Source organism: Sugiyamaella lignohabitans, chromosome A (genome assembly GCF_001640025.1).
Source record: "Sugiyamaella lignohabitans strain CBS 10342 chromosome A, complete sequence".
NCBI lineage: Eukaryota > Fungi > Ascomycota > Dipodascomycetes > Dipodascales > Trichomonascaceae > Sugiyamaella > Sugiyamaella lignohabitans.
In genome coordinates this window covers 5,150,653-5,162,677 of record NC_031672.1, presented here as the reverse complement: position 1 = coordinate 5,162,677, position 12,025 = coordinate 5,150,653, and the positions used below count along the sequence as shown (strand labels likewise).

The following is a 12,025-nucleotide window of genomic DNA, read 5'->3' as shown; positions in this document are numbered from 1 at the left end:
CAACGAAACACACAAAATCCCCGCTAACCACAATCATCCAATTAATAGAAGAAAATATTGCATGGCATGTACCGCCAGAACAAACCCCTCTTGGGGGGTGCTCAGGGAGGGGGGCTGCCTCCGGCGTCTGGGGCCCCGCCCCAGGCCCTGGTAGCTCGCCTCGCTGCACTCGAGTCGGTGCGTCCACTGTCCCAGCCAACTCCTGCGAAGCAGGAGCCACGGGGTCTTAAGCAGCGCCCCCAGCAGCCGGAGGCCCTTGTCTGGCCCAATTGGTTCGTTTTTAATATAATAAAGGGGCCCAAAGAATAACAGTCAAGGGCACTAACTCATTAATAATCATTATAAAGCACTAGGCCGCTTATTCTCTTGGCTGCCTGGCGCTAGCCTGTCGGGCTGCACTGGGGGGTGGAGCCTGTCTCAGGCGGCTGGGGGCTCCGTCCCAGACCCCGGTAACTCCTCTCGCTATGCTCGAGTCGTTGCGTCGACTATCCCAGCCAACTCCTGCGAAGCAGGAGCCACGGGGTCTGGGGCAGAGCCCCAGCCGCCGGAGGCACAGGGCCTCGTACCCCACAATTAAGGAATAACTTGTTAGTCCTGCAGAAACGAGCGGTGCCGGAAAATAACTCCCCTATTGGGAGTAGCTAGAGCCGCCGGCCGGGGGAGTGAGCCTCCGGCGGCTGGGGCTCTGCCCCAGACCCCGTGGCTCCTGCTTCGCAGGAGTTGGCTGGGACCGTAGACGCACCGACTCGAGCGCAGCGAGAGGAGCTACCAGGGTCCGGGGCGGAGCCCCAGCCGCCGGAGGCAGGCCCCTCCCCCTCCTCGTGCACCGGAAGAATACCCCCGCCGCCGCTGGAGCGACCCGTGCCGATCGCCCGACTGGGGTGCACGCTGATAACGACGTTAGGCGGTGGCCCCGAACGGGCCAGGTGCCTTGACGTGCGTTAGGCGTAAAGGCTTGGACCGAGGAAGTGCGACCCGTTGTAGCGGGCTAGTTTGGGGGGGACTGTTCGCTATTAGACAGAGGAGGAGGGGGAGGGGCGGTGAGACGAATGTGCTAACTGATAGTGGGAGGTGTCTTGGATTGGAAGACAGACAAGCAGGCAGGCAGCAGCGGGGCCGCTAAACCTTTTGAGGCGAGGGCGTTGGCCCGTAGCGCGCCCAGCCTGCCTGCCCACCATTCCATGCGCCATCCTGTCATACCCTGCTCGATACGTCAACTGTCGACCCTCGAGCTATCCGATAACGGCTGTCTGACAGGCGGCAGTCTTTTTAACCTTTAACCTTTAACCTTTTTTTTCAATTCTGATACGACCTTAAAGTTTATTTCTGAACTGACCCGTCCTCCCCCCGGCCGGGCCCGACCGGAGGGCCTGCCTCCGGCGGCTGGGGCGCTGCCCCAGACCCCGTGGCTCCTGCTTCGCAGGAGTTGGCTGGGACCGTGGACGCACCGACTCGAGCGCAGCGAGAGGAGCAACCAGGGTCTGGGGCGGAGCCCCAGCCGCCGGAGGCAGCACCCCCCACTACCCCCCGGCGCTGATTCCTCGGTATTTTGTTGCTAGGCCCAACCAGGCAGCGGGGTGCCCCTCGCTGGCCGCCTTGAATTCGCCGGCGGCGCCTGCCACTAGTTAATTATCATTGATAATATTTTCAAATAATCCGAGCCATTCTGTATTGAGTAAGTCTAATATTGACCGTAATATTATTGCCGGTTGCATTAGCTCTGGGCGTTGGTGGGGGAGGGGGGGGGGTGCTGCCTCCGGCGGCTGGAGCTCCGCCCCAGACCCTGTTTGCTCTTGCTTTGCAGGAGATTCGGCAGGCACAGTCTGGCGGGCCGAGGGAACCGGGTCGAGCGCAGCGATAGAAGCAGTGGGGTCTGTTTTCGAGCCCCAGCCGCTGGAGGCATTGGCCCCTTACCGTGCATATTAGCCGCCTTGGCTGTTCATTGTTCACGCCCGTGCTCGACTGAGGGGTCTGCAGGCCCGTGCTTAATTTGCCGACCCGCGCTGAAATTGTCTAAGACCTCTGCACACACTACTGCAACCGGCTGGAAACGAGGTTAGTTTTAGGGCTGCTCCTGGCTGGCTGGCTCGGTTGCGGCTGCTCTCTGCTGGCAGTTCGCTGCTAGCGACTTGGAACTGGATTCTGGCTGCTGGTGGTGGTGGAAAATGGACGGGTGGCTGCCGGTTCCGAGGTCCAGAAAACTGGCAAGTGACATGTGCCATTTGCGAGGCCACGTGAGAGAACTAGCCAGAGACTGACAAACGAGTTTGGATTAGGCCTCAGAACCTGTTGGCTCGTATTTTCATTCCCCGAGGCCGCAGTTCCGCTCCTCTCACGTTATCGGGATCCGACTTCCTCAGTTAGCCCTCAGTCAGCCTTTCGCCCGTCACCGCAGTTCCGCGGCACCTCTCGCACGCTAACTTTCCGCTCGCCCGTCCCGTAATAAGCTTCGCCGGGCGACGAACTCAAACCCTGCTATTTGCGGGCCCGTGCCTGCGTTGCTTGCCGCCCGGTGCTGCTGGGGGGCATGCCTCCGGCGGCTGGGCTCCGCCCAGACCTGGTTGTGCTCACTTCGTGAGCGACGGGGGGCCCCCACACGCCGACTCGAGCGCAGCGAGAGGAGCAGCGGGGTCTGGGGCGCAGCCCCAGCCGCCGGAGGCACAACCCCCCCCCCCTGACCCGGGCCAGTCTCCGTTGTGCCGGGTGTGCCCCTCATGTATGTATGTAGCTCGTTTGTGTCCATTCCTGATGGACCATCAGGGACGATTCAGGAACAGGATGCATAGCCGACTATGCACATTAGACCCATCCATCCAGCCATGCCATTCAGGAACAGCGGTGCGCGTCAGGAACGCGTCAGGTACATCCACCGCACCCGGCCCAATACGACTGCCTACAGATCGGCCTCTGCAGCTTAGCTATACTGCGACTTACCGCATTGGACCACGATGATTGCCATGCAGCTATGCCAATCAGGCCCAGGTACAAGGTTTCTGTATCCCAAATAGGGCCGGTGCTTCAGCCTATAGCTATGATGACTATGACTATGTCTGTTTCTATTAGATTGGGTCGTCTCCATCGTTGATATCTTTTATAGATCTATAGACTATAAACAAAGACCACCACAATTCCTATAGATAGCACTCACTGCACATAAGCAAGATCCGGCACAGCAACCGTACTGGATCTAGCTCGACTGCTAGCGTTTCTTATTTGGGTTTCAGTAGTGGTCGTCGAGGTCAACTAATCCATCGTGGACTCTAGCATTGTTGTTCTCCGGGGAGTCTCGTCGCCCCTACCCAACCCTGGCTATGTGCTTGTGGTGTCCGTATGCCCCCGTTCGAAAAGAAAAAAAAAAATCAAAAACCCGGTCCTGGCCCTGACATGGCATGGCATGGCATTCCTAATCCTTTGGTCCTGACCCTTACAGCCAGACGCCCCATTAGCCAGTCTGCCCCCCTGATCATCCGTTTATTTATTTTTTCGGGGCCCTAATATTATTTCCCGCTCAAGGCGGATGAACTGTACAAAATATTTTTCATGATTCTCATTTTGCGAGCGCCAAAACTGACAACAATGTTACCCCATATCTTGTATCTCTCAATTGGGAAAACCGGTATAATCTCAACGTCTGACGTTGGAGATAACCTGTCGAAGTAACCTAAACGGCGGGCCCGATATCTCGATTTCCCAATCCTGACGCCCCTCTGTTAGTTTAGGAATTTGCGCCACTGTTTATTCGAATCTGAGTTGGTTGCTCGGCTGATTAGGAAACCAAATTGCCCCATTCGACCTGCACCCGCACCACGAGTGGTCTTGTGCATACATGTGAAGCTAATCTACAGATTGCTGGCTCCTCCTCTACAGCCTGGGTGGATCGGGGGTGTGCCTCCGGCGGCTGGGGCTCTGCCCCAGACCCCGTGGCTCCTCTCGCTTCGCTCGAGTCGGTTACGTGTAGGGTGTCAGCAGCGGCGTCTGTGACTCCTGCGAAGCAGGAGCAACCAGGGTCTGGGGCGGAGCCCCAGCCGCCGGAGGCAGCAGGCTGGGAAATGAAATGGCCCGATCGCCAGTCAATATGAGATCTGGCGGTATCGGTGTACATGAAGCCAGATCTGGATGGGTGGTGATGGGTTCATCTCTCGTATAAGTGAGACCTGCTGGGGATTGGCCCCTGGTGCTGGTCCTGCTTTGACATGCCGACTGAGACACGTCTGAGACGGTGTCTAAAGCAAGGTCTGCCGTGTCCCGTCCCGTCCCTGCAATTGTGAGACATTGTGGTTGGCTTCAGAGCTGCTGCAGCTGGGGCATTGTTTTGATCGAGTGTCTCTGGGCCTTGCAGGCCCCCCCTGGACTTGATAATGCGAATAATGCGAACCTCGACCGGGGGTGCTGTACGTGGGCTGGGCTGGGCTCGAGGTTCTCGTCTGTACCACCCGTAATGCCCGTATTGCCCGTTCGACCCGTGCTCCTGGTGGTTCGTTCCAGGCTCCTCAGGAGTTCACCCCGCATAAAAGGAGATTGGGCTGAACAAACATGGTTGCTGAATATGGTTGCTGAGCCAGGGGGTGGTACTCACATAGCATGAATGGATAGATGGATAGATGGATGCCATGTCATGCGGTTTTGTTTCGTCAGCTGTCGCGCGGTTTTGTTTCGAAATCTGTCTGGCTGTTTCAATTGAGTCGTTATGTTTTAGCAATTGTAATTAGACAAATCCCTGGGTCGGTTTTGAGTCGTTCCGGGTGGTTCTGAGTCGGCAAGCAAGCGAGCTGGTTATGAGATCTGCTGCATCTGGTCCGGTCCCTGGCCAAATTTGACTTGCAGATACCCTGATTGCACTGGATACTAGCCAGCTCTGGTGGGTGGTTCACCCGGGTCAGCGGTCGATGTCACCCATGCAGCTGGCTGGATTCTTTGTCACTCTCTGGGTAACTACTAAAACAGTATCTGCCTTTTCTCGTGCTCGCTTGTTTCCCCTTCCCCCTCCCTTCCCCTCTCGAGGCCAAGCGTTATCTGCAAGTCGGTTTTAAAGCTAAACTAACCTGGGTGCTTTTAATTTCATATTATTAAAAAAATATTATTTTGTTTTGCTTACCCCCCATCATGGTATGAGGTCGCCTCATATAATTGGGTGACGAGGCTGTCGGCTTTCTAATGTCGGTTTTCGTCGACTGCCGGCTCGATGTCACTCGACTGCTTGTTCTACGGCCAGCTGCTAGTCCGGAGATGTTCTCCGGACAACTGCGTGCTAGTACTGTTTGTACCCGAGCTTATCAACAAAAAAAAAAAAAACCTGTCAATATGTCCTTCTTGTCCGTTTTTTCGGACTTCTCTACCCGCGCCACACGCCTTGACTCTACACAGTCATGACGGTATCTATGCTGCTCGTGATATATTCACCCCATGCGCTGCTGTCGTTCCTGGTCTCAATTGGGAATTATACATGACGCACCTTTAAAAATAGACTGCATGCCTAGCGTTATCTGTCGTTTCTTTTCCGGGTAGTGTACATGAGATCGACATTAGGTCTGCATGCTTCGGCAAATCGAATGGCGGTGATCGAGGAGCTAATTACGGTACCTGAGTGCAGGTCCCCTTTACCGATCTTCACCTTTTAATAGATAAAATAATATTACTTCTATGAGAGTCCTGGATAAAATAAAATAAAATATAATAAAATAAATCAACATAAAACAAAATATGAATAAAAAGCAACCCATATTAGATAGTATTGATAATAATAAAAAGAAATATAATAAATTATAAGGCAAATATTTCATCAAAAAATTAGTGGGGTGGTAAGGCACCAATACTTGTGACAACTAACACTGCCCAACTTAGATCATCCTGGTTGGGGTCATTGTTACAACAAAAATATTGCTAATACTGCTTTTGCTGCTGTTGATGCCGCTACTTTGTTGGATTTTCTTCTCAACAGTGAATTGCTCAGTAGTTAAACTGCGTTAGCGCAATGCTAGCTATCGCGGAATCATCGCTGATCCCGTTTACAACTGCTTGGATGATTTGATGATTACTATAGACATTTCCTTCTAGTGACTCTCTACGCACTTGACCCGACATCGTTTTCTGGTCCTAGTTGCCTTCTTGAGGAACTGACATAACCCTCCGCATCGGAACTTAGGATAACTAGTAGCGTAATTATATTACCAGCCTAGCCAAATGCACTTTACTAAGGCGTCCGTAGTCGATCCAGGGGTGAAGGCGGCCTGATTAAGCAATGGTCCCTGTAATGGAAGGGAGAAACAAAAACATAAAAAACTCCATTGTCACTTGTACTGGCAAAAACGAACGAACGAACGAACCCCCTCTAAATCCCCCACGGTCATAATCAGCATTCTGCTCAAATAGGAATCTGCAGTCAGTTGTTCCTGGCTCAAGCTAACAAAAGAATTGAGAATGCCCGTTATACCCCAGAACAGCTTCCATGCTATGCTGTCGTCCATTTCATCACATGGTTCCTGTTTTAGCTGTTATCACCAGTAAAAAATAACGGCCATTCCCGGTGAGATGATAAAGGAATGGATCGAAGGGTCGTCCGACCTGATTACTGATTGTGGCTGCTTATCAGTCAGGATTTATCTTTGACACTGTTTTTACTGCTTAACGTGAATACCGTTTAGACAATCGTAGTATCTTGAGTTTCGTACTTGCCCCAGATTCTGTCGGCTCTCAGCCGTAGAGATTTGCATTCAACAGTAGTCTCACCTCATCCAGTAAAGTACTTGTTGGCTGCTGCTAGTCCGCTGCTAGGCTGCTGGACTTTGAACTGCTGCTAAACTGCTAAGTTCCCCTGTTAGTCCCCTGCTCGATGATCACTTGTTGACTGCTTGACCGCCAATTTACCGCGTGTTGGCCGCTTGTTGACCACTAGTGACCCTAATTTGATCCACCCCACCACCGAATGACCGCTTGTTAACCGCTTGTCCCTTCCCGCTTGTTGCTTGTTGCTTGTTGTTTGTTGACCACTACCAACACTAATGTCGTGTAGGGTCCCTAGTCCCCTATTAAGTCCTAGTGGATTGCGTCTGGCCGTGCCGTTTGCTAGCTGAATCTAAACTAGGCTTGAAATTGCCAAAAACTCACTACTAATTTACTAATTCATCAGTTGGTTCCAGCCTATCTTACTCTTTTCTCTATACATTTCCTGCTTTTGTCTCACTGACCCACCAGCCTTGTAATCCACTGTCGTTCGTATCGCACAAATTCCGCATCCAGCTTAAATTATCGCCGATCCATGGTTCGTACCTTGCATATATTAAAAGCCCTTTCTGGACAAGGGCCCAATTACCCCCGCTTCATGATAAAAAGAATCGCTTGTTGCCGGTCACTAAAAATCAAGCAAGCAATACTAGGACATCTTAATACCCTAAATGGATGCATTTACGGGACCCTGAGCGACATAGCATCTACTTCCGGTAGTGATACCGCTGGTTGTATTTTCTTCTTTGCTATGGGCTCTTCTTCCTTTGATACACTAACTTCCGGATCGTCTCGCCTCGTAACCCCCACTGTTTATCGCCAGCTCCGCTTGGCCGGACGCTTATCTATAGCCTACTTTACTAGATACAGTTTACTCCATGTATATCTTCTAGTGGGTCGGGTGCTCCGTTTGCGCTGCCGGCTCCTTCTATCCGGAGTACAACGGGCTCTAGTGTCATCTGAATGGAGAAATCAACCGCACAGTCCCTGCATGACGCTAATCTCCCCGCCGATATCGGCCTGTCAATATCCCACGTACCGACCCCGACCTACCCCAATGTGAACTACAATTTAACGACTCGGTCTGGCCTCCGGCCCGGCTGGGGCGCTGCCCCAGACCCCGTTGTGCCCGCTCCGCGGGCGTCTGGACCCTGGGGTTGTTTTGGGACCAGATCCATAGTTTATCTAGCACAAAATGTCTATAACAGCATTTATACTATAAGGTCTTGTTCCGTTATATTATATAATTACTTAAATAGCCACTAAATGACCTATTGTAGCTGGGCTTGGGGGGGTCCCCTCGCTGTTCACGATTCCCGACGTAAACGACTCGAGCGAAGCGAGAGGAGCCACGGGTCCGGGCGGAGCCCGGCCGCCGGAGGCACCAGGCCCGGAACATAAATTACATGGAATATTCAACAGGTATCCTAATTAGATTCTTTTGTCGTATCTTTGCTATATATATATGAAGAGGGAGAGAAGGCCAGTATGTTTTTTGGCAGCGGCCATCTTGAACCACTCGATTTGCTCAGCGTTGTAGGTGTGCGACAGAGGGGTCTCCCAGGACTCGCCGTTCTTGGGCTTGACAACAAGAGTCACGTTCTTGTCGGGAGCAAACTCGGTCAGTCCGAGAAGCTACTTACACAAGTTCTATAAGCTGCTTGCCGGTCTTGGAATTGTCAATGGCAGTTTTAAAAGTCTCCTCGATTTCTGAATTACTGCTACTCTCTCTCCAAGTGTTCTTGGTAACAGGAACATCAGTGAGCTCTCCAGCACGGTACAGATCCAACAGTTTCTCAACAACCGCAAATTTGCCCTGGGGGTTTTTCTTGCTCCATTCAGACAGCCAGTATCCACGAGAAATAAAGTTCTTAAAAATAAACAACGAGGTTGGGAAAGTCAATGGCTGTTTAGACATTCCACCATATGTGATTAGCTGACCCGAGTGGCCCAATTGACGAGCAACATTAGTAGCAGACTTGCCGCCTACACAGTTAAATCCTAGTTGAATTGATGCTCCTCCTGTCCATTCATCAATCTGTTTCTTGATAGATTTATCATTTAGCTCGCTGTCAGTCACTACATGAGTAGCTCCTAACGAATACAGATCATCCTTGATTTTGGCAAGATCAGGCTCTGCTCTGTCTCGAATCACAGAAATAGAGTTGAGGCCCCAGATTCTGCCCAATTGAATAGCAGCACGACCAACACCAGATGTAGCACCATTTTGGATAAACCAATCACCTTTTTGGAGGTTGACAAACTCCGTCAACATCTGGTGGGCCGTGGTCGGATTAACAGACACAGTAGCAGCCTGAAGGGGAGTCAGTCCCTCGGACGAACGCAATTTGTAGACTTGAGATTCGTCTACAGAGATGTGAGTGCGCCAAGTTCCGAAATTCAGTGCTCCAGGCAGCACCCAGTCACCAACCTTCAATGAGCTGACACCGTTACCAACCGAAACGACCTCGAAGACACCCTCATTACCGCCGACAGCGGATGGTTGGGTTGTACCAATCTTGGTACTCAATTCTGGTCTGCTAGGATACACACCTTCAATCTGATTGATATCCGAGGGATTAATAGGAGCTGCCAAAAGCCGGATGATGGCCTGGCTTCCAGTAGGAGCCTCGAGCTTGTGCTCAAACACCTTCACGCACTCCCGGGGATTACCATACTCCGAATAGATAATGGCTCGAGAAACTGTCGAAGAGTATCTCAAGCTCCTCCCTATCCTTTCAAAACTACTAATAGCTCTCCACGGCCCTCTGGCACCTGGTGATAACGAAAACATCTTCAGCAATTGATTGTGGAAATGACGACGATCCGCGGTTCTATCGGTCCTTATTGCATATTCGCATCTGCCAAAATGATCGGCATTGAGATAAGATAGCGGTTGTGGTACTCCGACCTCGGGCTCTCAACGCTCCCTAACTTCTCGGTTTTTTTATTAAATGTTTTCAATAAAACCGGATTCCAGTACCCATGGTATGGGGGTGCTGCCTCCGGCGGCTGGGGCTCCGCCCCAGACCCTGGTTGCTCCTGCTTCGCAGGAGACTGCCGGGACCGTCGGCGCAACGACTCGAGCGAAGCGAGAGGAGCAACCAGGGTCTGGGGCGGAGCCCCAGCCGCCGGAGGCAGTGGGGATTTAGGGGTTAATGGCCCTTTAGACCAGTTTTTTCAACCGAAATGTCACGTGACGTACAGGTGTGAATATCGTTTTAAAGGTCACAGGGTGGACATGCGCCTTGGCTGACATTAGGACTAACTGAGGTCACCACCAGCTATACGTCGGGGTCTGGAGAGAAACAGTTCGAAAATGACGAACCAGTTGCCGCCGGCTTTGGCAGATTTTCGCGGCTGCTCAAAGATAGATGACTACTCTGTTCTGGAGAAACTGGGAGAGGGAACGTTTGGCGAGGTGCACAAGGCTTCGTACAAACCGACTTCACAGCTGGTAGCATTGAAAAAAATTCTGCTTCATAATGAAGAGGAGGGTTTCCCTATAACAGCTCTGAGGGAGATCAAGATCTTGAAGGAACTTCATCATGAGAATATAATCCCGCTGCTCGATATGAGCGTTCAAAAGGGCGATAGAGCCAATCGCAAGCGCTGCACCATGTATATGGTTACGCCATATATGGATCATGATCTGACTGGACTGCTGGAGAATCCTCGGGTCAGGTTGACTCTGCCACAGATCAAATGCTATTTTCAACAACTCTTGCAAGGAATGAACCATATACATCAACTGAAATATTTACACCGAGATATCAAAGCATCCAACATCTTAATTGATAATAACGGCATAGTCAAGATTGCTGATTTTGGTCTGGCAAGACAGTATTTGGGCCAGCGTCCAACTGAAAAAGGTGGTGCTGGACCTGGCAAGCACAGATATACTGCTATGGTTGTAACCAGATGGTACAGACCTCCAGAACTCATATTAGGTGAAGCGAGATATACAACTGCCATCGACATGTGGGGAATTGGATGTGTTTTTGCTGAAATGTTCAGACGCAAACCTATTCTTCAAGGACATTCCGATACAGATCAAGGTCATTTAATATTCCAGTTGCTTGGATCTCCGACTCAAGAAACCATGCCTGGATACGATAAACTTCCAGTCGCTGAAAAGACCACTTTTGGGCCATACAAGAGACAGTTTGAAGCTGTCTATAGAGATCTTCCTGAGGAAGCTCGAGATTTGTTAAGCTCTTTATTGCGATTAGATGCCGAAAAGCGATTGTCCGCTTTAGGTGCTCTGGCACATAGTTTTTTCCACACTGATCCGCCAGCTGCTCGACCAGAAGATTTGCCAAAGTACGCTGAATCTCATGAATTAACTGCTAGAAAAAACCGTCAGAATAAGCAGAATAATGAAAATAATAACGGCCACTCTAGACCACACGCTCCAAATGCCCCCCATGCTCAAAATGCAGTCTATGCTCGAGCCAATGAGTTAGACAATTTTGAAGCTGGTAGATTGGACAGCGCTGATGGTCGTCATGGTGTTGGTCGTGGTGGTCGCGGTGACCGTTTTGATAACGATTATGACCGACGGAACTATCCAAATGATGGCGCCAGGTATCATATTAATAATGGCCATGGGTATGGCCAAGGATATAATCAGGGCCATGGTCACGGATATGGTCACAAGCCCCATGGCTATGGTGGTTATAACAACAACTACAACAATCATCCTAATAATTACAACAATAACAATCATGGCAACCACCACAATAACTACAACAACAATTACAATGGCCACAACAATTACAACAACCCGAGCAATCAAGCTAATTTTAATAACCGCGGCGGTCAGCCAGGTTCATACAATAGAGGGACGGGATTTCGCTCTTACAACCCGCCAGTCGTTCCACCATATCGTAAAGGCAATGGTCCTTATCCAGTTCATCATCCACAACCTCCTCCAGGTCCACCACCTGCGCCTCCTTATAGACGCTCTCAGCCCCCACCGCCACCTCCATCACATCCTCCTCCACCTCATGACCTTGACCCTCCATATAGGAGAGGGGTGAGGCCAGATGAAGCACCCGCAGCTCCTCCCTATCGCCAGGCTCCGGGAACTGGTCCATCTGGCTTAAATTATGATGAGGATAATCGTCAATAATGGCATTCGCAGAGAAAGGTGGTCCACGGGTCATCATATGTATATTTGGCGATAGTATTGCATGAGCAGAATCATAATGCTAATAAATTATTTATAATATAGTCTAAAGTCTAACTGTACAAATTGGGGTTATATATGACATGACATATTGCTTTCATAAGGTTCGTAGAT

At 50.9% G+C, this 12,025-nt stretch overlaps 2 protein-coding genes across 2 annotated transcripts; one reads left to right on the top strand and one right to left on the bottom strand.

The window, feature by feature from the left end:
• Positions 1 to 8,359: 8,359 nt before the first annotated feature.
• Positions 8,360 to 9,514, bottom strand: ETR1 (Etr1p; the record flags this gene model as incomplete). Its single annotated transcript, XM_018878592.1, has 1 exon — positions 8,360 to 9,514. One exon carries the CDS (start codon positions 9,512 to 9,514, stop codon positions 8,360 to 8,362), a length of 1,155 nt encoding a protein of 384 aa, XP_018735880.1.
• A 525-nt stretch (positions 9,515 to 10,039) lies between these two features.
• Positions 10,040 to 11,854, top strand: SGV1 (cyclin-dependent serine/threonine protein kinase SGV1; the record flags this gene model as incomplete). The annotated part of the gene is made up of 1 exon (XM_018878591.1): positions 10,040 to 11,854. The coding sequence occupies one exon, from the start codon at positions 10,040 to 10,042 to the stop codon at positions 11,852 to 11,854; it is 1,815 nt and encodes a 604-aa protein (XP_018735879.1).
• Between the last annotated feature and the right edge of the window lie 171 nt (positions 11,855 to 12,025).